The sequence below is a fragment of the Mytilus trossulus genome, chromosome 3 (assembly GCF_036588685.1).
Source record: "Mytilus trossulus isolate FHL-02 chromosome 3, PNRI_Mtr1.1.1.hap1, whole genome shotgun sequence".
Taxonomy (NCBI): Eukaryota; Metazoa; Mollusca; class Bivalvia; order Mytilida; family Mytilidae; genus Mytilus; species Mytilus trossulus.
Genome location: NC_086375.1, coordinates 92,162,974 through 92,190,833, shown reverse-complemented (window position 1 = coordinate 92,190,833; position 27,860 = coordinate 92,162,974). Strand labels below are relative to the sequence as shown.

Genomic DNA, 27,860 nt, shown 5'->3' with positions numbered 1-27,860 from the left:
AAAGTTTTTTGATAATAAACAAATTCATTTTACGACAAATCTCTAATGGGGTAATGGACCTTTCAAAGGAACACAATTCAATTTTCCAGCATAAATAAGGTCTTTTAAGTGAATGATTAACTTAGAAAACTGTCCCAAATCATCTACTGCAAACAAATGATCTCTTTGAGGTTCTGACACAAGCTTAGATAACTTTTGACGTCCATCATCTGTTGAGATGCCAATCATCATTCCATAAACATCAGCTACATCCTTTAAAGCCTGGGCTGCAGAAAGCACTACATTGTCACCGTCACAATTGTACAAACCGTCTGTTAGTAATAAAACTTCCTTTTTTACAGCTTTGCTGGTTCTCATTCCTGTGGAATAACAGATAAATATATAATGCCATTTAATTTACCTGAATTACTCAATAATTTAAGAGAGATGAAATATTAAGAAATAGATTACCAATAAACGTTCTATACATTTAATCCGAAATTTTAAAGTAAAGAGCTTTACAAACATGAGGAAGATATATTCCTTAATTTTAAATCATTTTAAAACTGCAAATTATTATAACATAATATCCGTATTTGTATCTCAGTACCGACGTTGTGACTACTGGGCTGGTGTTAACCTCGGGGACTCATAATCCAGCAGCAAAGGAAATATCAAATGAGGATTTCATTAAAAGGTGAAACAATAAACCGAACATGTATTTCTTTTCTTCAAGGGAACACCGGGTTTTGGCAGGATTCGTGTTGCACTGTCTTAAACTATATTTTGAACTCTGGTTTATCTTGTGTGTTCCTTTATATTATCGACCATAGTAGTTTGAATCGATACGGTGGACATATATTTGCAAGTTTGTTTCCCTTAAGATAGCACAATTTGTCATTTATTTTTATACATGAGATTGATCTTACTATTCTAATTACACTATTGAATTTGTAACGAACTATCGATACACCTTTATTATAAAACCCTCGTGTACATACCATTTGAAACTGTAAACATTGTTTCTCCTAACATTAATGCCTTTTCTGTGCACGTTGTACCCGGATTATAATGAATTGCCTTGATCGCATGTTGTGCCTGTTTTACGCTGTGATATTCATTGAATTTAAAAACAAGTTCTGAGTCAGTTGAAAACAAGATAGCAGAGAGTTGAATATAGTTCCCGGGGTTCTGGTTATGATTCAATGAATCACTAAGCGGACAGAACATTCCAATTAACTCTGAGAGGTCTTCCAATGTTTTTGCAAATGGCTCATCGCCTATGCTTCCAGAACCATCAATAAGAAGAACTAAGTCACGTGGTTGTACAACTGGGCGAACAAAACACACTCCAAAATTTTCAGATGTTGTAGTCGTTGTGATAGCTATAAAAAATATTTTATTTCAAAGTTGTAAAAAAATATGATAATGCTTCATTTCAATGTATTATTTTCAAATTAAATTGACTTTAAAAAAAAAAAAAATCAAAATTGTTCGGTCGGTTTTATTTTCTGGACTAGCCTGCTCTTTGAAGAAAATGATTTATTCATATCAATATACTTAAAAGAAGAAGTATGATGGCAAATGAAACAAATATCCACAGTTATATTTTTAAATGAAGGTGTAGAACACCGTTCGGAATGGGAAAACCCAAGCTAAAAAGATTCATCGAATAACTATTATGAATTTAAAAAAAACATTTAAAATCATCGTGCCACTTATTGGAATTATTTAGATATATTAAACGAAAAATCATAGAAAACTTCTTACCTTTATACCGGTACCCCAATTGTTCACTTTTTTACCTGTTACGTCTTTTTTCCCCCCTAACATTGTTGTCAATATAGTAAAATTTTATTCCACTGTCATATAAGTTAGCTAGCTAAGCTATATATATTAACAGGTTGAATCTATCATTTTTACATAAAGACATACCTGTACCTTATTTACGAGTACGGGATAGTTATTTTTCCTTTTGTTTGACTTTTCGAATTTGCAATTTGTTAAGAGACTTTTCGCTTTGCATTTATTTTAGCGTTCAGTTTTTTTTGTTATTTTACTTTCTGCCAAAATTAAACCAGAACGTAGACTTAGAGTTCAGTATACATACGGGCAGTTTTCGTTTGTCTTTCAACTGGACAAGCAGCTCCTCCTCCAAATGCTTCATTTTTAATCTGTTTAGTTCTTTCAATAGTTCCAAATCCAAAAGGCTTAGTCCATTGACCCCATTCACCAAGTTCACAATCTCTTTTCACTATTACAAAAACATCAATATGTCAATGATTTGTACAGAACACTTTATCTTTGTGTGTCAGTACACGTTTATAACCTTGCTAGGAATTTTCTTTTAGTAAAAATGTTAATGTCTCCAATCACTTGAGACATTTTTTTTCTCTTGATCGCGACATATTCCAGATTGTGACATTACTTTAATGAGTGTGGTTTCGCATTGATATATGTATAAAATGGCTATTACACTGTTGTCGATTCTGGTCCTAACACCTTTAGTGTTCATGCTATAACCTCATGTTTTGTTTGTGACCTTGTGATATCGATTTCGGTACCAGCACCGCTAGTGTTCATACGTCATGTTTTGTTTGTGACCTTGTGATATCGATTTCGGTACCAGCACCGCTAGTGTTCATACGTCATGTTTTGTTTGTGACCTTGTGATATCGATTTCGGTACCAGCACCGCTAGTGTTCATACGATACACAATGTTTTGTTTGTGACCTTGTGATATCGATTTCGGTACCAGCACCGCTAGTGTTCATTCGATACACAATGTTTTCTTCGTGACCTTGTTTTGTCTATTGCTTATCAATTTATGGTTTTTGAACATCGGTAACTAGTGATACCTTTATTGAATACAAACAAAGAGTGGTGTGGTCGTCAATAAAACAAGTAAGTTATCACAGGGACCACAATAGAACAATATACCAAATTATCTTACGTTAAAATTTGCTATAACCATCTTCAACATAATCTTATGCTAAGTTTGTATTTATAAATTAGTAAGTTTACCTGATTTAGTCTCTGTTGTTGCAGGACAAGGTTTACCAGTGCTAACAGGTTTAATAAGAATTCGTCTTGTTCTAATACATGTTCCTTGGTTATCGGGATGACCCCATGCAGCCCATTCACTAACAACGCATTCTACTATAACTATAAACAGATAAACACGTGTTGTTAATATAATTATAGCAAATTGGGGTATTTAACATCGAAGTTGTATCTTTAGGCATGCATGTATAACGTAGATAGTTATCAAAGGTACAAGGATTATAATATAGTACACCAGACGCGCGTTTCGTCTACATAAGACTCTAAATGATGCATGTTTAAAAAGATATATACAGTGAGTATATATAGAATGAAACATCGAGTCGGTCAACAGGAACATCTTATTTAAATCTTAAAAGTGATAATTCATGTGTTTGGTTTTCATGTTATATTTGTTATTCTCGTGGTGTTTTGTCTGATGCTTGGTCCGTTTCTGTGTGTGTTGCGTTTCGGTGTTGTGTCGTTGTTCTCCTCTTATATTTAATGCGTTTCGCTCGGTTTTGGTTTGTTACCTCTATTTTGTTTTTTGTCCATGGATTTATGAGTTTTGAACAGCGGTATACTACTGTTGCCTTTATTTATAGTTCATTCTGTAGAAATCAAGGTCAATAATTTTTTTCTCTTTAAGAGTAACTGTCACAAATCGGAAAATATAATAAAAAGACAATATATATGCCTTAATCATCAAGCATAAAACTTTTCAAAACTATCAGAATTTTTACCCAGTTTAGTTTCTGTAGTGTAAGGACACGGAGTACCACTGTTTACTGCGTGTCGAAGAATTTTCCTAGTTCTTGTGCATAAACCATTGGTATCTGGATTACCCCATGTTGACCATTCACCAATAATACATGATAATGCAACTAAAACATTAATATATCCATATACACAAATTGAAATATACAATGATAAGTTTACAAACCCACTAAAAAGTTTAGCATGCGTAACGTATATGTACAAAACGCACGTGAATGAAAACAACAACCTATAAATTTGGCGACTCTCGATTATTCATTAGTTCCTCACCATATAACGTAATTTTCTTGAACAGCTGAGGAGTTCAGGTGGTAATTGTACTGTGTAAAACAAGATATGATAAAATTTCCACCGAACGACTTTGTTTTGATAAAATTAGACTATTTATCCGATTTGTTATAATATGAGCAACACGACGCGTGCAACATGTGGAGCAGGATTTGCTTACCCTTCCGGAGCACATGAGATCACCCCCAGTTTTTGGTGAGGTTCGTATTGCTTATTCTTTAGTTTTATATGTTGTGGCATGTTTATTATTGTTTGTCTGTTTGTCTTTTTCGTTTTGCGCCATGGCGTTGTCAGTTTGTTTTTGATTTATGAGTTTGACTGTCCCTATGGTATCTTTCGTCCCTCCTTTAATGTTATAAAATTTTGTAAGGTTATCGTAAACCACCATAATAGTTATCAAAGGTACCAGGATTATGATTTAGTACGCCAAACGCGCGTTTTGTCTACATACGACTCATCAGTGACGCTAATTTTAAAATATTTATAAAGCCAAACAAGTACGAAGTTGAAGAGCATTGAAGATTCAAAATTCCAAAAAGTTGTGCCAAATACGGCTAAGGTAATCTTTTCCTGGGATAAGAAAATACTTAGTTTTTCGAAAAATTCAAAGTTTTGTAAACAGAATATTAATTAAAATGACCACATAATTGATATTCAGGTCAACACCGAATACATACGACTCGCGAAGTAAAAAAACGATTATCTTATCCAATACAAACATTGGCAAAAATGGTGTGAGCAACAACTGGTGTATAAATTGTGTTTACCTTTGGTCAGTTTAAACCAGCTTGACTAGTGAAGTGTATACACTTTCAAATAATCATTATATAAAATCTGGTCTCCTTTTTTTTATTTGATACGCTCACGTTTTTGTTTGTTTTTAATACCCCCCAAAAAAAGTTAAATCTGTTTTGAAAATGAAAACAATAATGTGTCCATAGTACAAGGACCGTGAAATTGAGGTAAAACTTTAATTTGGCATTGATTTAGAAAGATCATAACATGGGGAACATATGTACTAAGTTTCAAGTTGATTGGACTTCAACGTCACTAAAAACTATCTTGACCAAAAACTTTAACCTGAACTATGCACTCATATTTTCTATGTTCAGTGGACCATGAAATTGGGGCAAAAACTTTAAAAAGATAATATCATGGGGAACGTGTGTACTAAGTTTCAAATTGATTGGACTTTAAGCTCATCAAAAACTACCTAGACCAAAAATTTTAGTCTTAAGCCGGACGAACGGACGCACATACGAACGAACGAACGAACGAACGGAGGCACAGCCCGGAGAACATAATGCCCCTCTACTATCGTAGGTGGGTTATACAAAAGTTTGAAGATCTGTGAACTGAATGTATATTAATATTAGGAATATAATTAAGCTTCATTATATCAAGAATACATAACCAAATATACATAAAATCCAGAGTTCACTTGTTGCCTAAAACTATGTTTAGAAATAGGTTCAATATTTACCGTCAGATTTCAGGTAATAAGATTAATGCCTGAAAATTCAGGCAATGACTAAATTTCTAAGTGTCAGCTTATTGCCTAGGATTTAAGCTTAATGCCTAATTGTACTTATTGCCGCTAACATATATACTAGACTTGACAATAAAGCACGAATCAAAACAATAAAACAGCCAACGTATAATAGAATTGAAGAGCACTAAAAACTAAAGTTTGACAAACGCCTGTAATATCTGACCATCCTTGTCATGGATGGTATAATCTTGATACTTCGTACCTTCAGTAAATAAACATAGACAGACCGCAAATAAGCGCTTACAACTGGGCTGGTAAATAATTTGATTCTTTATATGACTATTGTAAAATTAAGAAACAAAAGGGTCTAAAGACTATATAGATAAGAAAAAAAAAACAAAAAAAGGAAGAACCACAAAAATATTAAGTGCATGGATGTTGTTATTCATCTAGACAACTCACAGATATAAAAGTATATCACAATTGCATTTGATATGACATCATTGGTAGAAAATAGCTTATTTCTATCTAGCATTGTCTCATCTTTAAAACAAACATAAAAGAAAAATCTTAAAATAAAGATTTCAGTAAAATATTACACCAAACTAAACCATTATCCCATCTCTCCAATTTAAAATGGAGGTCAACATTGTGTGTAACTTGTTCATGTATAGCTTCTACTAATAAATAAGTGATGCAAAGGCGATTTTGTGAATCTCCCTGTGTGCTTCTTTAATAATCTGCTCATTTACAATAAATTCCGAAAAAAAAATGCTTACCTTTATCCTTATCAGTCAAAGTAGGACAGTTGTTACCGCCATTCTTAGGATGCTGCAGTATAACTCTACTTCTAATTCTGTTTCCTCCTTCATCTGGACTTGTCCACTCGGTCCACTGTGTAACCTCACAATTCACAGAAACTAAAATGTCATCTTATTTTGAAACATGTGTAGTAATTTTTCTAAAATTTTATTGATAAACATGTATACAAATTGTGCTACTTAAATTACATTTCTCTAATTTTAGTCCGTATTTTTAATTTCACATTTATATTGTTGTCTTTTTGTTATCACTGATTTCATTTTGCCTTTTTTCTGTTTTGTTCTGTTCTGTTTTTTTCTTTTCTTTTCCAATTCCCTTATTTCTTACGTATTTGTTAAAGTATCTGTAATGTGACCCCATGGCTTTTAGAACTCAATTGATAACTTTCTGAAACTATTAAACATACTCAGCTGTGTTTGTTCAAGTTCAGGGCATTTTTTCCCGCCATTCAAAGCATGTCGTTTAACATCACGTGTTCTTGTTATTTTTCCGTTTGTGTCCCTTTTACTCCATTTTGTCCATTCACTAACCAAACAGTCCATTTGCACTAGTATATAGAAATATCTCACATGATCAAATCATGAAAAATATATACAACCAAACTGAATTTTCAAGTCACTTTCATGAATGTGACCTAGTGAATTAGACTGAATTATACTTTTTACCGGATTCGTTATAACATGAGCAGCACGACGGGTGCCAAATATAGAGCAGGATTAGCTTACTGTTCTGCAGCACATCAGATCACCCTTAGTTTTTGGTGGGGATCCTGTTGCTTATTCTTTAGTTTTCTATGTTGTGTCATGTGTGCTATTGTTTGTCTGTTTGCCTTTTTCATTTTTGGCAATGACGTTGTCAGTTTGTTTTTTAGTTTGACTGTCCCTCTGGTATCTTTTGTCGATTTTTTAAAAGAATAATAATAGAAATTGATTTTTTTTTATATAAGTGCAATTTTCAAGCGAGACATGATATACAAATATGTAAACTCAACTGAATTTGAGAAGGTCAATCATAAAGGGATTACTGCCCTAAACATGACATTTATGCATATTTTTAACTGTATATGAATCTTAAAAACCTGTAATTGAAAACAATATACTGTCAACAACAAACATGTTTAAGTGATATACATGTAAAAGCCACGTCTACCTTTATTCCTATCAAGTTTGCACCCCAATTTTTCAGTATTTGACTACATTTTGTCACACATGGATTGATGGGCGACATATTGATTCAACACCGATCGATACTAAATACATAGTGGCTCTTAATGTGTCATTGGGCTCTCCATTTAGAATATAAATCAACAGATTTATTCAAATAGTTTATTTTACCTTTATCGTTATCCGCCAAAGAAGGACAGCTTTTCCCACCATTTAGAGGAGCCTCTAATATAGTCCTACTCCTTCGTCTGTTTCCTCCCTCATCTGGTGCTGTCCATTGCGTCCACTGTGTAACCTCACAGTCCACAGTAACTGAAAAGAAATCAAACTAAACTTACAAGTTGTTTAAAAACAGACTGTTGCTTCGATCTATTAATTTCATTTCGGCACTGATATCGGTTTTAAATGTTTCAAGCGATTGTGGATTATTTTGCTTTCTTTCAGAGATATTGTTTTTGATGACTCTCCAAACGGTGAATAAAACATTAATCTTTCTTTGTTAGTAATCTTTTCTCTCTTTTCATACATATTTTTGTCAAACTGCATTAAAATAATTATTAAGCAGAAACTGATCACATAATACTTGTTTAAACAGTATCATGCATACCCAGCTGTGTTTGTTCTAGTGTTGGACACTTGTTTCCACCATTCAGGTTATATCTTGTAACATCACGTGTCCTCGTTATTTTCCCATCTTTGTCTCTTTTACCCCATTTTGTCCATTCACCGACCAAACAATCCAACGGTACTAGTATTTACAAAACATATTTTACATTGTTATCTATAGATTTTCGTTTAGAAACTTCGGGGAAAATATAAGTTTAACTATATTTTATATTCTAAATCTTGAGTAACTATACTTTCAGAAATTGAATCTTGTGTAACTAAATTTGAAATGTTAGATAATGTGTAACTTTATTTTTAAATGTCCTTTTGATAAATTTATTAAATGAAAAGGGCAAAATATTATTGCACAGAAAGTAGTTATGTACTCGATAAGTTCTTATTCATGTGCATTCATAAGATTATGTCAAATGCTTACTTCCCTGACATGAACCCGCTGTATCCTCTTAAGTTATAGCGTATTTGTTTTATTATTGTTAGGAATAGCAGTTTCATTGCTTGGTGTTCAACTGATTCAGATAAAATGAAAACAACTATATATTTAGAAAAGAAAATGTACAAAGTTAGAAAATATATTACAAGAAACAATAAATTACAATTTGAATAAAAACTCGCACTTTTATTGAAAAATCGATTAACCAATTTTACCTTTATCATTATCGGTCAAAGATGGACAAATGTTGCCACCATTCAGAGAAGGCTGCAATATAACTCTACTTCTGAGTCTGTTTCCTCCTTCATCGGGACTTGTCCATTCGGTCCACTGTGTTACCTCACAATTCACGGAAACTGAAATGTTTTCTCATTTAAAATCTTATCACCCGGTTTTCAACCATTATTTTAAGAAAATTAGAAGTAAGGAAGTGTCTACTAAACTGTTCTTCGTCTGTCTCTGCAAGTCATATTTTTGAAACTTTTTTCTTAGATGATTTTGGATATACTGTTTAACTGTTATCGTTTTTTTCATATTCTTTAAAGATTTCTTGTTGCAAAATGTACTAGTACTTATACCGGATAAAAGCCTTTCGATGAAAATGTGTCGTTCACATTAATATTAAACATTCATCTTGTTATGTCACCTCTAAAAGGAGAAGGAAAAATTGTTATAGTTCTCTTTCGACGGTCGTTTATTTTTTCTCTTACGCTTCATGTCCGGCTTATTTCGTGGAAATTATTGGGGAGATGTTGGTCCATCTTAACCTTAAAGATAATGACCATATTTTAACGTGTTCCTGATTTTGGTATTTCAAAAAAGGTTTTTATTTTCACAAAAAAAAACCCAACAAATATAGAAATTGTAAATTAATCAAATCGTCAAGGAATTTAAACGTGTAATGTGCAGATGTACCATTGGCTTCGGAATATTCAAAAGAGAAGCTGGTCATGTATAAGACAAACATTAACTGAACCATTCCAGAATTGCTTTAAATCCTATGTTTATGTGTGATCGTGCTTGAAATATTCAAATGACCATTGAAACCAAGGATGGAGTGATCCACAATTGGCTGCGATTACAAATATAGTACTCCTATTTTGTCAAACAAAAGCGTATTAGGTTTCATCAATTGATTCAATGATACGTATTGAGACTATTGAAATGCATACCCAGCTGTGTTTGTTCTAGTGTAGGACACTTCTCCCCACCATTTAGGTTATATCTCAGAACATCACGTCTCCTGGTAATTTTACCATCTTTATCTCTTTCACTCCATTTTGTCCATTCACCAACCAAACAATCCAAAGGCACTAGTACAAAATAATGTAATAATATTAACAATATGAATTTAACTGCACCGGATATGTCGACAATAAATGTATCAAAAACGTATTACAAGCGCTGAGAAGCTGATAAGAGCATTAGGACCAAATGTAAACTCAAAAGTTGCAGCAACTTTTAACAAATAGATATCCGTCTATTCCAAGTATCAAAAGAACAGTACAAAATCCAGTTGCCCTAAGTGTTGTTCATGTGCATTTATATTACATTTGTTTTCTATACATCACTGTAACGTTGCCTACCCTCAATACTGTTGTTTAAATACTTACACTCTCATCACACTTACAACATTAAAATCTTAAGACTCAGACAATATAGATTTTGACATTAACTTTAGATATAAAAACTAGTTGACCATCAAGTATACGACATGAGCATCTATTGTACATAATAAAACGCTTGTCCAGTGTACTCGATTCAGCGAAGGAGCCGATCTTCTCTCTTGATGCGAATGTATATGTAAATGTTAATTATTGCACACGAAACAGAAACAAAGAGAATATTAACACCAAAGAGTTTATTTTGTAAACTTTACACGTGTTGAAATATACAAAATAAAAAAGAGGGGCTTACTCCTTCGAAGACATATAACTTTAATTTTAACAAAACTGTTAATTTTAATCTCGTTTAACCTCGTTTATTGACCTCTTCCTGCAAATGTATCGTACACAGTTCTGGTCATGTTTTTAACTAAATCAAATTTTAATAAATCAAATTTACCTTTCTTCTTTTGCCACAAGTCTGGGCACTTCATTCCACTATTCAATGGTTTAACGCGGATTGTACGGAATGATTCAACATTACCACCTTCATCTGGTTGGGTCCAGACACTCCATTCACTCACTACACAGTCTATTGGTACTGAAAAAAACACATAACTATTGCAATTGGATACTCACTAAACTGTACATTGGTTATGGTACTAAAACTTAAGATAAATGACGAAGTTCAAGTTGAAGCGAAAGAGGGAAGGGAACAACAAATCTATTAGTATAAGAAAAACAGATTACGACGGTACGATACATACAAAACAAACAATGAACGGACAAATTAACAAACTGCAAAACGCTAGACACAAATTTAATTTCAAGACTGCAAAATACACCATACTACAAGCTAGATGAGATACTAGTAGACCCTGTTCTGCAAGTCACATTTGTACTTAGTATAAACAATTTTGTGTTTAGTCCAATGTTTCAATATAGGAAAATAAGAAAAGATGCCATGAGTATGACTTAGACGATCGGAACATATTCACTGCAATCTGTATGTGAGACATATATTCTATAACGGTTAACCAAATATTGATGCCATTTATAAAAATGAGAAGCCTTCCTACAATAGATTGCTTGTATATACGTAGAGAAAAGATAAAGTTCTCCCTTCGAAAAAATAAAAAACCATAGAAAATCAAAGATATAAATAACATCAAGGAAATTCAAGTAACAGGTTAAAGTTGACGTGTTTCCCTCGGTTTTAATTTGTATAGCGGATTTTTTTTCTTTCAATCGATTTATGATTTTTTAACAGCAGTATACTACTGTTGCCATTATGATTAAATAAGATAGAATTCTCGGGAGATTCAAGGTTTTTTGTTGTATTATAATTAACGTCGCTTACCATATTTCGTATCTCTGAGTTTAGGACATTCTTCCCCACCATTAAGATCGTCTTGAATAACATAACGCTCTCTGTATGTGAATCCTGTATTGTCATGTGGTTTCCACGTACCCCACAGACTGACTATGCAATTAACTGGTACTGTTTAATATATGATTCATTTATTAATTTAGAAGATTGAGAAGATTTATTACACATCAACTATAACAGTGGTATTACAACTTCGTCAATTCATGGGACGTACAAAAGAATGTATCAATAAACAGGTAGTCCAAAATATGACTCGAAATATTATAATGTCAAACTTTTAAGCAAACTCATTCCACTATAGTGGAGTGACAAATCACGAAAAAGGTGCTTATTTTACGAGTTTAATGGACCGGCATACCTGCAGGCTGAAAATTATATTTTTGCAAAGCCAATACATTAATCTAACTTTTTTGCCCGGTCGTAGACATTTCGTACGGTGCAATTTTTTTTGAGAGTGAAAAGAAATTAAATTTTCGATTTTAACTTGAAATGCATTCCAAAAACATTTTTTAACATGATTTCATTTTTATAATCCACAAACTCTTAATTTTGGATTTTATTAAGAGAGTAACTACACATGTATATTATAAAATGAAAATTTGTTCTATTGAACCTTATTTTTAACTTTTTTATCCCCTTTGAAAAATGCATACCTTTTTTTATTTGAACGGAGAGGTTACAAAACTTGTAATTCATAATTTATCGATATATTACAAAGTTTTTTATATGAAAAGTAACGAAACTTCATTTTTTAAACTTATGAGACCAATTTCAGCTCATTCGGATGAGTATATCTATATTTTTAGCAATTTATAAACATTGCTTTGAAATTCATTGAATTTCCGGATTATTAATTCCTTACAAATACGCAGTATTATTACATTTTTATAATCCACAAACTCTTAATTTTGGATTTTATTAAGAGAGTTACTACAGATGTATATTATAAAATGAAAATTTGTTTTATCTCTGACGTTGGATGATTTTAATACCAATGGAGAGGGTAATGTTTCTGACCTTCCTGTCGATGTGATGCGTAAAGTCCATGCAATAGCCGAATGTATTGTTTTATTAAATAAAGGTATTTTTACCCCAATTCATCTTAGTTTGGAATTACAACTCTACCATGAGTTTGGTTCCAAAAACCTGATTGAAAATCTAAATTCACATGGCTTTTGTTCATCATACTCAGAAGTACGAAGATATCTGACTAGTCTATCAAATTTTGAAATAGGCAGAATCCAAGACACATCATATGTACCTAATGGGATTGCTTCTTTTGAAGAAGGTGGTCATATTATTCAGGAGGGGGTTGATAATATTGATATTAATGCTGAAACTATAGATGGTAAGAATACCTTTCACTTAATGGCTAGAGCCGTCTTTCAGTATCAAAATGACACATCCAACGCAAATATTAGTTCCAATAAGGTTAAACGTGGACCAGAAAGATCTCTGGCGTTGGATGATTCTAATACCAAACTTATGGCATGCTTACCTTACGACAAGCCAAAAGAACGTTATGCCCCCCCCCCCCCATGATATGCAGATGCTTATGACAAGATTGTGTCGAGCTTTATTGATTCAAGACTAGATGTTGCTGACATGTCTTGGGTATTCCTTCGAATACTGTCGAGACGCAGCATTGATCTTATGAACAAATTGTCCCATTTTGGACCGGTTTCTACAAAAGATAATCTGAATCAAAATATGAATTTACGTTTGTAGCCTATGCTCCAGTCATTGACGCCAAACCTAGCGACATGGCAACAGTATATACCACCATGAAACAATGTTTTGATATGTCAAATCGTGCTGGTCAACAATACGCTGTACAAACTTTTGATCAGCAATTATATGCTGTCGCCCGACAGGTGAAATGGTCTAGGACGGATGTTTTTTACTCCCATATAATAAGACTCGGTAGGTTTCACGGGCTTTCCTGTTTTATAGCAACAGTTGGAAAGTTATTGGCATCAGCTGGGCTCTGTGACTTACTTGTAGACTCTGGAATTTATGCTTCAAGTACAGTTGATCAAATGCTAGTTGGTAAACAGTTTAATCGTGGTGTTTGGGGATTAACATTGGCCAATGAAGCTCTTATGGTTCTTTTGTTTAAGGCATACTTTAATTGGTGTAGAGATGAAAACCGTATGAAAACGATTCAACCAAATGTGTGGAAGGTGTTCCTTGACTGTCATAGCTCATTTGCTGTCCCCAGCACACCACAAAGCACTGAAGATATTGAGGAGTTTTTCAATGTTTTTGAAGAACTTATATTACCTTTGTTTGAAGAATTCAGAACACATTATTGTAGTATATCACCAACCTTTGCATTTTGGGATATGTTTCTTCGTGCAGTTGAAATATTGTTACAGAATATAAGAGCTGAAATCAGTGTCTGCAATGTTGCTATACTTCTTCATAACTAACCGGACAAACTATGCTAGGTGGACTCCAGCCCACGTTTTGGATATGTTAAATTTACCAGAAACGTTAAGTCCTCCTTTTTGTCAGGCGAGTTTGCAGTCAGACAAAAGCCTGAACCTTTAATGGTCAAGTCTTTTGTCGAAGGTTGCTTTAATGAAGGTGAAACCCGTGTTTTCTACAGTCCTATTTCGAGGTCTCCACTAAAGACATTTAAAAGAGGATATGACTAAGACTATGTAACAATGCTTCTGACGTGTTTTTTAAATGCTGGAACAGTGGTCGATGCTTTTGATCGCTACGATGCAAAACATTCAATCAAAGCAGCGGAAAGATTGCGTCGAACCTTGTCATTTGGAGCTCAAAAGGTTTATCAGTTTTTTGAAGGAAGAGCAATTCCGGACTGGAAAAAGTTCCTTACAATCCAGAAAATAAACAGTCACTTATCAGAATACTTGGTGAGTATTGCGAACGGTATTTTGGACAGTCTCCTTTAGAGGGAGGTACCGAATTGTTTCTCGCGGGTGTTTTTGAAAACCCATAAGTTGTCAAGAGATTTTCTTGTTGTGGCCTGTCAAATTGTACTGACTTATACAGCACACAAGAAGAAGCAGATACACGAATGATTCTTCATTCGGTGTATGCAGATGCCAATAGTTTTTCGAATGTTAGAAAAGTCGTATTATTATAAAGTCATCATCAGGCTGAAACTGATGTGTTAGTGCTCTGTGTCCATTATTTTCCTAAACTTGAAAATACAGAGGAGATGTGGTTCCAACCTCGGTCAGTATCAAATTTGAAAGATGGAAGGCGTTTTCTACCTGTTCACGATTTATGTCGCTCACTTGAACCCTCAATCTGTAATTTACTGCCAGCCACACATGCCCTCACAGGATGCAATACGACTTCTTCTTGTTTTGGTCTCGGAAGGAAGTCTATGTACAAATTTTGCAGAAAAGTGCAGACAATTTCCAATCCCTTCAGATAGGTTTTTCAACGGGAGATCAGGAATCCGCCATTCATGATGGACGCAAATTTGTTGCTTTGTTATACGATTCGAAGAGGAAATTCAGTGATTTACACGAAGACCTGAACAAGTTAAGGGTGAAATTTGCCACAACAAAAGATGTGAATCTTGTAAGATTACCCCCATATGAGGCGTCCTTTTTACAACACATCCTCCGTGCAATGTTACAGACGCAAGTTTGGGTGTATTCACACATTGCAAAACCAGCAACCAGACAGCCAAAAAACTCTGGTTGGCAAGAGGGTAAAAATGGTTTACTACCGATTTTGTTTGAATGGCATATGTCAGCAGATTTCCTTCAAGACCTTATTTGCACATGCAAGGGTAAAAAGGCTTGCGAGAAAAATTGTGTCTGCAACCAGCAAAATCTAGGTTGTACAACTATTTGTTCGTGTGAAGGTTCTGATAGTTGTAGAAACTATCTTACTCACATTCAAATTAGTGAAGAAGATGAAGATGAAAATGGCGTCTGATTGAATCATGTACAGCTGTATATATTCATGACTATATTTGTAACAAAATGATTACAATTGGTTTCTTTGTGGTTAATGTCACTCCGACTATGCGATTTTTTGAACCTGTGTATTTTATTTGGTTCTTTGTTTTTGTGTATGTTTTGTTTTGCATTTGCAACTGCCCTTTATGACTGACCACTTTTTATTTGTTTTATGGGTTTCATGTATGTATATCTTTCCTGCAATAGGGAAAGTTTGTTTTTCTAGCCGTACAATATGTATTTTTATTGGAGTACACGTAACAATGACGCATTGGAATTAATTGTTTCGATCTCAATCACATACCTTTGGTGAAATATTTGCCACTGACAAATGGCATATACCATACCAGAAGCATAATTTACTCTCTTTTAATTTGAAAAAAGGCATAAATCAGAAATATATCGTAAACTGTATATGTGAAGAAAAAAATACCAATTATACGTCATAAACATGTTTATCTTCTGTGTAAATATTGTTGCTGATCTGAATTTTCTTATAAATCGCCTTTTTTTTTTTAATTTAATTTAATTTTTTGGGATAGTGAATTGTTACAGTTTATTGCTTCATTTAAGAATTAAACTTTGTTTATTAAAGCAAATGTGATATTATTTTTTTGTTTGTTCATAACCCCGTGTGAAATAAATGTACTTCGGTGAAAAAATCGACCACTGCACTTTAACCCCAAATTTAAAAAAAATACACCATATTTCGATTCTACGACCAGGCAAACATTAAACTTTAATCATTTCTCTATCCAAAAATGTATAATTCAGCCTGCAGGTAGGGTGGTCCATTAAAGTTGAAAATTCATCGACTTTGTCACTCCACTACTATATGTTTTAAAAGAATACCTATAACTTGTAAAAAAGATTCGGTCAAATAAATTTAAAAACAAGATTTCATGTATTTTCAGGACGAGAATCAGCAATTGATACAATCGATAAGAACTGTAAGATAAAACCAGAATGAATGCCTTGTAATGTGGACCGTCAAAAGATAAGAATACTATGATGCTGGGTAGAGGCAATAATTTTGCTGACATCAGGACAACCTTATGTATACTGTTGTTTTCTTTTGGGAATCATTTCGTTTTTAATATTTCATAACTTTTTTTATGTTATTAGCAATCCCTTGAACAGCTGTGCATTTTCTCTATCTTAGAATAAATGAGTTTCTTGAATATTAAGACAATTTTTGAAATACCGAAGATATTTATAAGATCAAATAAAGTCAATGTACCCGTATTTTATAGTAAAATTTAGCGATTTAAGAATATAAAACATGTAAAAGTTTTATTTTGTAATTTAAAAATCATATAACTTAAAAATAACTTTTTATATCTAATACATGCCGTTTTTGGAATCTTTTAATACAGGACATATCTTTCCACCATTTAAAGGCTTCACTATAATTGTTCTTTCTCTCCTGCTAATGCCACTATCATCCAATGGACCCCATTCACTCCATACCGTTACTAGACAGTTAATTGGTACTGAAAAATAAGCATTGGTCAAGCAATTAAAAATCATTGTTGTATGCATCAATTGAAATTTTTGAAAAACTAAGGCTTTTCTACCTCAGGAATAGAGAACTTAAGCTGAATTTGGCAAAACTTTTAGGAACTTTTGGTCCTCAATATTCTTCAACTTTATTTGGCCTTTTAAACATTTCTTGATTCGGGCGTCACTGATGATTCTTTTGCAGACGAAACGCGCATCTCGCGTAAGTGTAAAATTTTAGTTCTGGTATCTATGATGAGTTTATTTTCAACCACAGGGTCGATGCGACTGCTGGTGGATATCACCAGCCCAGTAGTCAGCACGTCTGTGTTGACAAGAACTTTTAGGAACTTTAGTCCTCAATGCTTTTAAACTTCTTACTTTATTTGGCTTTTTAAACATTTGTTGATTCTAGCGTCACTGTTGAGTCTGTTTTAGACGAAACGTGCGTCTGGCGTAAGTGTAAAAGATTAGTCCTGGTATCTATGATTTTTATTTTGTTTATTTTGGCTAAGTATAACAGATGCATGCTTCTTAGATTTGAATCCACGTCTAAAATCTGATTTTTCGAATACATCAAAAGTCTTAAGAAAGCAAACAATCGATTGACAACATCAAAGTGCTCAAAAATTTTTTTTTTTATTTATTGCTTATATTGCAAACTAAACTCATGAGGTACTGGATTTAATGCCTTGGTACACTACTTGTTTTCTAATTTAATTTGAGATACATGTCTTATCAGATAAAAAATGTACCTGCTTTTGTTTCTTCTAAAGGCGGACATGGATCACCTTTATTCAAGGGAGCTGTGACAATAGTTCTAAAACGCCTAGCAATACCTTTGGAATTTATTGGACCCCATTCATTCCAAGAACTGACTTGACAATTTATGTTCACTGAAACATAAAATAATTCAAATAAGGAACGTCAATGGTTTAACTTAAAGACTTTAATTGCTTGACATATTACGGTTTTTTAAAAACTGTCATATTATGCCAAATAAATTATGAATTTATGAATATACTGTTTACAAATTGTTGATTTTTTTTAGGCTTTTCTACCTCAGGCATAGATAACCTTAGCTGTATTTGGCAAAACTTTTAGGAATTTTGGTCTTGAATGCTCTTCAACTTCGTACTTTATATGGCATTTTTAACTTTTTTGGATTGGAGCGTAACTGATGAGTCTTTTGTAGACGAAACGCGCGTCTGGAGTACATACTAAATTTAGTCCTGGTATCTATGATGAGTTTATTTACTTGTAATAATACTTTTGTCATTACACAGTAAAATACAGAAAAATGGAAAATATAATTTCAAAACTTTTCTCCGACACATAAAAAGCGTATGTCTGAGTTTCATAAATTCCATAAAGATTTACAAAGCAAATGGCGCGAATAAAAACTTTAGCCCCAGACTTTGACTCATTTTTTTTTATTCAACTCCGCAGATTTATATATATAAATTGACTTTGAATAATATAATAATTTGATTTCAATCTGACGATTTATAAAAAGATCTATGTTACTTATGATAAGTTACATTTTAGTGTTGTGTCGTTGTTCTCCTCTTATATTTAATGAGTTTCCCTCGGTTTTAGTTTGTTACCCCGATTTTGTTTTTGTCCATTGATTTTATGAGTTTTGAACAGCGGTATACTAGTATACTACTGTTGCCTTTATTTGTCAAATCCCTAATATGGTTTGTATCAGAAGCGAACAATTACTTTCCTTCCATGGATCTGAAACAACATGAACATTTTGTACGTACCTAATCTTGTTTCGATAAGATGTTGACATTTTTTCCCGCCATTTAAAGGTCGCTGTGTTTGAAATCGTTCTCTTCGCGAAAGCCCTTGGCTATCATGTGGACTCCAAATACTCCATTCAGTTACAAGACAGTCAACTGACACTTCAATTACAGAAACATTGAATTTTGGTAATGTAAGCCATTAAAAGATGATATCTTATTTTCTCTAATAAAAACTCTCATATATCAAAATGTCATACCTGCTCTAGTTTGTTCTCATGTAAGAATGTCATGCATGTTTTAATTTTTTTTCTCATAATGGATTGCATATCTCCTTTAGTTTGTTCTCACGTTGGGAAGTCACACATGCTTTAGATGTCTGATACGTTCAGTTATTTCACATCCAATCTTTTATGGTAATATTCTTTACAAAGCAAAAAATGTCAGTATTCACCTCAAAAGCTTACAAAACCTTTGAACAGACTTATTAGGAAGGGATATAGTTACGATACTGTTGTCAGGGCATTAAAGGTTGCATATTTCTGTTTAAATATTGAGTTACTTATAGGGTCTCTGCATCGGAACTAAACACCTTAATTTAAAAAAAAACAGTTGTTGGCATGACACTGGTTACGTTCTTCTCATATATTTTATGATGGTATGATACTAAACCCCTAATGAGAGGGATTGTGTCTAATATACATATGATGAAGACATAATCTTTCAATCAGTTTAATTGAGGTCTGGAGCTGACATGTCAGTTAACTGCTAGTAGTCTGTTGTTATTTCTGTATTATTGTAATTTTGTTTATTTTCCTTGGTTACATCTTCTGACATCAGACTCGAACTTCTCTTGAACTGAATTTAAATGTGCGTATTGTTTTGCGTTTACTTTTCTACATCGGCTAGAGATATAGGGGAGGGTTGAGATCTCATAAACATGTTTAATCCTGCCGCAATTTTGCGCCTGTCCCAAGTCAGGAGCCTCAGGCCTTTGTTAGTCTTGCATGATTTTTGATTTTAGTTTCTTGTGTATAATTCGGAGTTTGGTAAGACGTCTATTTTCACTGTACTGGTATACATATTTATAAGGGGCCAGCTGAAGGACGCCTCTGGGTTCGGGAGTTTTTCGCTACATTGAAGACCCATTGGTGGCCTTCGGCTGTTGTCTGCTCTATGGTCGGGTTGTTGTCGCTTTGACACATTCCCCATTTCCTTTCTCTTTTTTTTTAAATCTAATAATCCGTGTTGAAGGCCGTATTTTGACATATAGTTGTGAACTGTTTTACACTTTTGACTTGCATGGAGAGTTGTCTCTACTCATTCCACATCTTATTATTTCTATTCATTTTTTGTGATCATGGTGGAATATCATAACTGCAGTAGCTATTATTTGTAATCATGATAGAATATCATACCTGCTCTAGTTTTTTTCTCATGGCAGAGTATCATATAGATATAGGAAGATGTGGTGTGAGTTCAATTTTTTTCATGCTGAAATGTCATACCTGCGGTAGTGATGCATGTCATACCTACTTCAGCTCATACTTATGGTGAAAAGTCAAACCTGTTTAACTTACTTCTCTTGGTGGAATGTCATATCAGTTTTAGTTTGTTCTCATGCCAGATTATTATTCCTACTTAAGGTTATTCTCATGGTGTGATATTATATCAACTCTAGTTTGTATTGTGAAATATGGTGGAATTTCATACCGGTTTTAGCTTGTTCTCATGATGCAATATCATGCCTATTTTTGTTCTCATTTCTCATGGTTAAATATCATACCTGCTTTAGTTTGTCCTCATGATGTAATGTTATGTCAGGTTAAGTTGGTTCTAATGGGTGAATGTCATATCTGCTTTAGTTGGTTATCATAGTGAAACTACATACTAGTTCCTGCTGTAGTTTGTTTTCATGGTGAATTAGTTTGTTCTCTTGGTAAAATGACATACCTACATTCGTACTTATTATGGAATATTATATAAAACATACTTTGGTTTATTGTAATGGTAGATGATATTACCTGCTTTAGTTTGTTCTCATGTTGGAACATCATACCTTCTTTAGTTTGTTCTTATGGTGGATTGTCAAACCTGCTCCAGTTTGTTTAGTGATCTAATTCCATAACTGGTTTTATTGCTCTGAAGTTTGAATATCATATCTGCTTTACATTGTGTTCTCATGGTGGAATGTCATACTTGCCTTAGTTCGTACTTACGGTTGATATCATACCTGCTTTAGTTTGTTCTAATGGTGAAAGTTAATACCTGGTCCAGTTCTATCTAATGATACAATATCATATCTGCTTTAGTTTGTTCTAATGATAAAAGTTAATTCCTGGTCCAGTTCTATCTAATGATACAATATCATATCTGCTTTAGTTTTTTTTCTACCAGTAGAAGTTAATACCTGGTCCAGTTCTATCTAATGATACAATATCATATCTGCTTTAGTATTCTAATGGTAGAAGTTAATACCTGGTCCAGTTCTATCTAATGGTACAATAGCATACCTTCTTTATTTTGTTATAATGGTAGATGTTAATACATGCTTTAGTTTGCACTTACTGTGGAATATCATACCTGCTTTAGTTTGTTCTAATGGAAGAAGATAATACCTGCTCGAGTTCGATCTAATGGTAGAATACCATACCTTCTTTTGTTTGTTTTCATGGTGGAATGTGATAACTGTTTTTTTTTCTTTTTTCTAATGAGTTTATTGTCATAGTGGAATGTCGTACCTACTTTAGTTTGAAATAGTTTACTTTAGAATGCAATATCTGATTTACTTAGTTTTCAAGTTTGAATGTCATATCTGCTCAATATGAGGGATTGTTATACCTGCTTTAGTTCGTACTTATGATGGAATATTATACCTGCTTTAGTTTGTTCTAATGGCGTAACGTCATACCTGCTTTAGTTTGTTCTAATGGCGTAACGTCATACCTGCTTTAGTTTGTTCTAATGGCGTAACGTCATACCTGCTTTAGTTTGTTCTAATGGTGGACATGGATCCCCGTTGTTAAGAGGAGTTGTCACAATTGTTCTGAATCTTGTAGATATACCCTCAGCATTCAATGGACCCCATTCATTCCAAGCACTTGCTATACAGTTGATATTAACTAAAATATAATAAAACATTACTCATAGAAAACAAACCTTTATTACAGTAAAGTGTGTTTGGGTTTTAATTATATGTAAGTTATTGCAAGATTCGAACAGATTCGATGGTTCTTAACAAAGCCAACAAACTTTTCATCACTTTTATTTCGCCTCATGTAAATAACATATGATTAAGTATAAAACTAAAAAATAAAGGACAGAAAAAAAAGAGAAAACCGATATTACTACGAGTAATCTTAATAAAACAGAAGAAAAACAAAACTTTGAATTTTATATATTGATTGTTCTATCAAAATGACGACAAATTTTGTTGATAATAAATAAAGTGCAGACAAAACAAGACAATTATAAACAAACCATATCAAATAAAACTCGAAGTTACTGCAATCTATTTAATGTTTTTGATCTGCTGACATCTGAGTATGCAGTTCTACACTCAGTTGTAAGACGCCAGAGTCGATTTATTACAGCATTTTATAAACTGTACGAGAAAACACGATCCTGTAAAATGACAGTAACACACAGAATTTCTAAGCTGAAAATTCTCGCTCAAACTATGAATAAGTGAATTATTAATCCCCAAAATACCAGCGGAATGATTGAATAACAACCGAATGATTATGATATTGTCAGACAATTAAGTCTGTCAGCCAAAATCAATAGTTGGTCTTATCGGACCACAGATGAATTATCACATTGTGATTGGTTAAACGCCGTCACATGGTGACCCCCTATGAGACCATATGGGGTTCGTAGCGCGTTAATGGCGACGTCATCTATTAGTGTTGTTGTGTTTCATTGTTTATTTTTCAACAAAACGCCGCAGAAATAGTCCAGCGTCCGATAAATTCGTTATACGGTTAACTACTGACCCCCTACGGATCCATAGAGGGTGAATAAAATTCATACTGGATTTTACTAACCCTCTATGGATCCGTATGGGGTCAGTAGCGAACCATATAACTTATAATAAATACCTAATTTAGTCTCGTAAGTGACTGGACATTCTGCTCCTCCATTCAAAGCCGGTTGGGTTATATATCGTTCTCTGTGTGAGTGTCCTTGGTTGTCATGGGGACTCCAATCGCTCCACTTCGTAACCACACAATCGATTGGAACTTGTAAAATTAAACAAAATTCATTAGATTATTTGTCACTTGAATGGATGTTCATAGTCATCAGAAGATATGCTTATATCTAAGATATAGTGTTTTTTAAACTTTATGCATTGGTCATTAAAATTGCATCATCCGAATTTTCAATCCATTGAAAGTGCAACCATTTTTACTATTATTCGGACAAAGTACCAGCATTAATTTGTACAATTTAAGCCTAAGAAAAAAAGTTTTTACTCCACGGAAAATGTTAGGCTGTAAACTATTTGATTAGAATTTTTAATACTTGTAAATGAAAAAAATGTGTTACCTTTCTGTAAATATGTTTGTTGTAAGATACATAAAAGAAGGGCAAAAAATACCAGAGTTACATTCAAACTCATATATCGAAAATAAACTGATAACGCCATGGCCAATAAATAAAAAGACATATATCACCATAAATTTTGTTGTTCAAAATTCATGTATTAAGACTTAATGTTATATTTGTTATTCTCGTCGAGTTTTGTCTAATGCTTAGTTCGTTTCTGTGTGTGTTACATTTTAATATTGTGTAATCGTTCTCCACTTATATCTAATGTATTTCCCTCGGTTTTGGTTTGTGACCCGGATTAGTTTTTTTCTATCGATTTATGAGTTTTGAATATCGGTATAATACTGTTGCCTTTATTTGCCCATGTTTGACTTGAAGATAACGATCAAATCTGTGTTGTATAAAAATACCACAAAATAAATAATATGTCACAAAGCTTCAAGTAACATCATAGATATAAAATGATATGACGTTTGAACCTGCTTTGGTATCGTCTGTCGCTCCACATTCTTTCCCGCCGTTTTTCTGTTCTCTGACTATTTCTCGTTCCCTGAAACTTATTCCTTTCTTGTTAGGCACTGTCCATTCTGACCAAACAGTCATAATGCAATCAAGTGGAACTGAAACAAATTATCAGTATATAATATCTTTGAATATAAATGTTGAAATAAGCTTGTGACATATCACAAAAAAATTGGGATAGATTTTATTACTAACATGGTATGCATATTTGCTGATTAATATTTACCTTCTAACTCTTCTAAGAGAGATGGGCATGGCTGTCCTCCATTTAATGGTTTCTGTTTTCTTACTCGTAATCGTGTTTTTATTCCCTCGTTGTTGACAGGTCCCCATGAACCCCAATCTCCAACAATACAGTCAATTGGAACTACAAATATAGTGTTGACAATTGAAATATCTTGACATGTTTATTGAAAGGAAAAAATGTTGCTAGCTTTATACATGTTATATTTATAGATTATCGTTGATCATCTCAACGAGATTGATTTTCTCGCTTGAGCTGGTACAGCGAAAGTGAGAAAAGCAATCGAGTTGAGATGACCAATGATAATCTGTTAATCGCTATTTTACCTATGACGACGTTGTCAATTTCATGTCAATTTCGTTAGCAACGCCACGTGGTCTCCTTAGTTTCTAACGATAATTTGTCCATCTCAAGCGAGGAGCATGATATGAAAATTATCACACAAAAAGATCAAAGGAAACATGCACAAAATAGCGATAATGAACTCTCTTGCAAAAGAAATTCCTACATAATATTAGGTCCATATGAATAAACAATCACGAACTTTATTTCCACTGGAACGATAATAAAACAAGATATTAGTGTAGTATTGCATATAACAATTTTTCCAGGAAAGCATTTATCAATGTTTACCTTCACGGTGTATCATTTCAACCCATTTTTTACAGACATTTTTTTAATCATTTTAACAATACTATAAAATTCATATTGAAGACGGTAAATTGAAGATGGGTTATTTAACATATCAATTGAGTTGCATTACCCTAATAACTATCGTTCAACTTAATAAATATATGTAAGAACAAATAATACCTGCTTTAGTTTCAATAGTATGTGGACATTCTTTACCACCGTGTATCGGTGTAACTTCGACAAATCTCTGTCTATTAGATATACCGTCTTTATCGTGCTTACTCCACTCGCTCCAGGTAGATACAACACAGTCAACAGATACTATAAATAATATTATTATTATTCACGTTAAAATGGCCATATTTTGATTGGCTAATACAATAGTGTTAATTTACTCTATCACATTGCTGAGCGGGTGACAATATTTTTGAATGACACCCTCAATACCAATCAAAAATCGATAAGTTAAAGGACAATGTGTTGAATTTACATCAAGAAATTACATACAATGCTTAAGTTCTACGTTTTGGCTCTGGCTCAGATTTCATTATTTGTCTATCTTCTGTTGATTTTTATGAAATCCATAACGTTGTTATGTACGTGAAGTCAAAGAAAATACTTTAAAATAAAATGTATCTGTAAAAGACAATAATGATAGGACTTTCAGCATAATATATAAATTAAATAACACATAGCTTAGAGTGAAAATACTTATACAAAAAAAATTCATTAAATCCTTGCACAAGATGCAGTTCTTCTGTTACCATGAATTGGTACCGCATACCCATTTAACGGTTTTCTTTGGAAAAGGTTGTTCATAATTTGGATAATATCTGCAAAAACAATGCAGTTATGTTACCTTTTATTGTTTCAACCAATGGTGGACATGATCTACCGCCATGACATGGTCGCTGTAATATAATTCTGGTCCGTTGCCGATTCCCTTGTGAATCCACTTGACTCCATAATGACCATACACTTACGACACAGTCTTTTGCAACTAAAAGAAGTAATAATGAATCAATAATCGATATGTTCAGCGCAACTCATTCTCGATACGTACAGTAAAACATTATCTACTTTTAGTTATTATAATTTGTATATTTTAAATTACTCGAATACGCTTAGTCTGATTTCCCCCTAGGTTAGTACTTTGAAAGACCAAATTGCCATGACCCTAATGCACCAGATCATTCATTTATATTCGAGACATTTATTTTATTCAATTTTATCAAACTGAATCACAAGCCCGTCAATATTCGGGTTTTAAGTTCGTGTCCCGCCCTTGGTAGGTGAATTCGACTCCAATCGATTAGGCTTGCCAGGTTTCCTACAGAAAGCCAATGGTTTTCACCGCGTACCCGACTTTCTCCACAAATACAAACTGGCGACACAGAGATGAAAGTGCGTTAAATACCAATAAATCGATCACTCAAATCAAAATCAAACATAATATTGATTTCAGCAATCTATAATATCGCGGCTATTGTGTTTTATTGATAATTCAAACATCTGTATAATACCTAGTTATTATTGTCCATGATAATAATTGTGTAATAATTTCAACATACAGTATTTCGAAATTTTTTCTTAATAGATATTTATAAGGAAAGTATAAAGAGTTTCATTTGAGACAATGCATAATATTTAAAGATATGTACATGTTTAAAATAAAACATACCTTGCTTAGTCTGGTACACTATTGGGCATGGTCTTCCTCCATAAGATGGTCGTTTTAATATGTTTCTATTTCTAAAACTAACACCGGACCGATTCGGAACACTCCATAATGACCATTGTCCAACCGCACAATTACATGGAGCTGTTTATGGTATATATGAAATATATTAAAACGTGTTATCATCAAGAGAAATACGACTGATGAGAAATTTGGATCTTAGCCGATTGTACATTAAGAATATTTGATAAAAACATGAACTTATACAGCGTATATACAAATTAACTAAGGACGTAATGATTCCCTGTGTCAGTTTCAAGGCAAAACTTTAGTTTTGAAAATCTAAAATGTGAGCCAAAATGCCTCCCGCCTAGACGAGGATGAGATTGTTTTACCTTGAGTTTTGCTTAATGTCTCAATTCGCAATAATATCACCTAGGCATTTTTCATAAATTCTTATACATCTTGTAAGATAAAAGTCTTCCCTTACCTACCTAACGTTTAATCAAAGGACGGTACAAATTAATCGCGACATATAACAGCTGACCCACTTTGTAGAAGATATCGAAATGATGTCTTGTTGGGTTTTTTATGGTTATTATAGTGATTTCATTGGAAATCACACCATATCTCCCGATACTTTTACTTTTTGTTTTCCATGAAATCGAATTAAAATGTGGAATTTTAATCTCTTTAGATAACACAATAGAAGATATGATATCTATTCGAACCATCTTTTGCAATGATTTGCAACAACATGCTTTTCCTTTAAAAGTTGTCAAGTACACTGGCTTTCAGTAATGACATTTTAAATAGCAAATCAAAAGGATTAAACTTGTCAATCTGATTGAAATACAGATCTGATGTCCTCGAACCTCTTCAAGAATCTGACAAAGCGCCGTTTTACTTTCTGATCTTGTAATAATTACATCAGCCAATACGATGTCCGTCTTTAAAGTTCAACAAGACAAACTAAAAGTGATCCGAAAAGTCTCCAGAACATGTATTTCAATCAGGTTTAAAATTTTGACATCATTGGTGAACTACGTATCACCCATTCCTTCCAAAACAAAACAAGCCATGCTTTCTTTAAAAGTAAACTTTTATATATAAGAATTAAGATATGAAGTAAACATTTAAGAATATAACAGGTTGGGGTGGAGGATGAGCATGATGTTTTTTTACCTGTTCTTGTTTCAATCAGATTAGGACACATTCCCCCGCCAGGTGCAGGATGTCTAATAATCCACCTGTATCTTCTTTGGATTCCAAAATAGTCTGTCTGTCCCCATGTGGCCCACTGCGAGACTATACACTGAGGAGGTGGTCTATAACCCCCATATCCACGGTTCCTAGGGTAGTAACTATTACACCGTGCGATGTAGATCAAACTTGTAAAGATTAAAACACGAATCAACAT

At 33.3% G+C, this 27,860-nt stretch overlaps 1 protein-coding gene across 1 annotated transcript; it reads right to left on the bottom strand.

Annotated features, from left to right (window-relative positions):
• LOC134711152 (thrombospondin type-1 domain-containing protein 7A-like) lies at positions 1 to 27,860 on the bottom strand. The gene is made up of 24 exons (XM_063571598.1): positions 27,626 to 27,860; positions 26,444 to 26,584; positions 25,622 to 25,762; positions 24,943 to 25,083; positions 24,112 to 24,252; positions 23,843 to 23,983; positions 22,913 to 23,053; positions 21,794 to 21,934; positions 18,834 to 18,974; positions 17,820 to 17,960; positions 16,917 to 17,057; positions 11,585 to 11,725; positions 10,685 to 10,825; positions 9,793 to 9,933; positions 8,836 to 8,976; positions 8,171 to 8,311; positions 7,735 to 7,875; positions 6,807 to 6,947; positions 6,358 to 6,498; positions 3,765 to 3,905; positions 3,004 to 3,144; positions 2,090 to 2,233; positions 981 to 1,364; positions 1 to 359 (listed from the first exon to the last, which is right to left on the bottom strand). Exons 1-24 carry the CDS (start codon positions 27,858 to 27,860, stop codon positions 43 to 45), a joined length of 3,900 nt encoding a protein of 1,299 aa, XP_063427668.1. The 3' UTR covers positions 1 to 42.

Excerpts from the sequence above, each read along its gene's own strand:
- LOC134711152 (XM_063571598.1), bottom strand. The coding sequence starts at position 27,860 with ATGTTGATTCGTGTTTTAATCTTTACAAGTTTGATCTACATCGCACGG. Across the intron at positions 24,253-24,942 it reads TACTATTGAAACTAAAGCAG|TTCCAATTGACTGTATTGTT; the intron begins GTATTATTTGTT and ends CTATATTTGTAG. Across the intron at positions 11,726-16,916 it reads ATTAAAAGATTCCAAAAACG|TACCAGTTAATTGCATAGTC; the intron begins GCATGTATTAGA and ends TATATTAAACAG.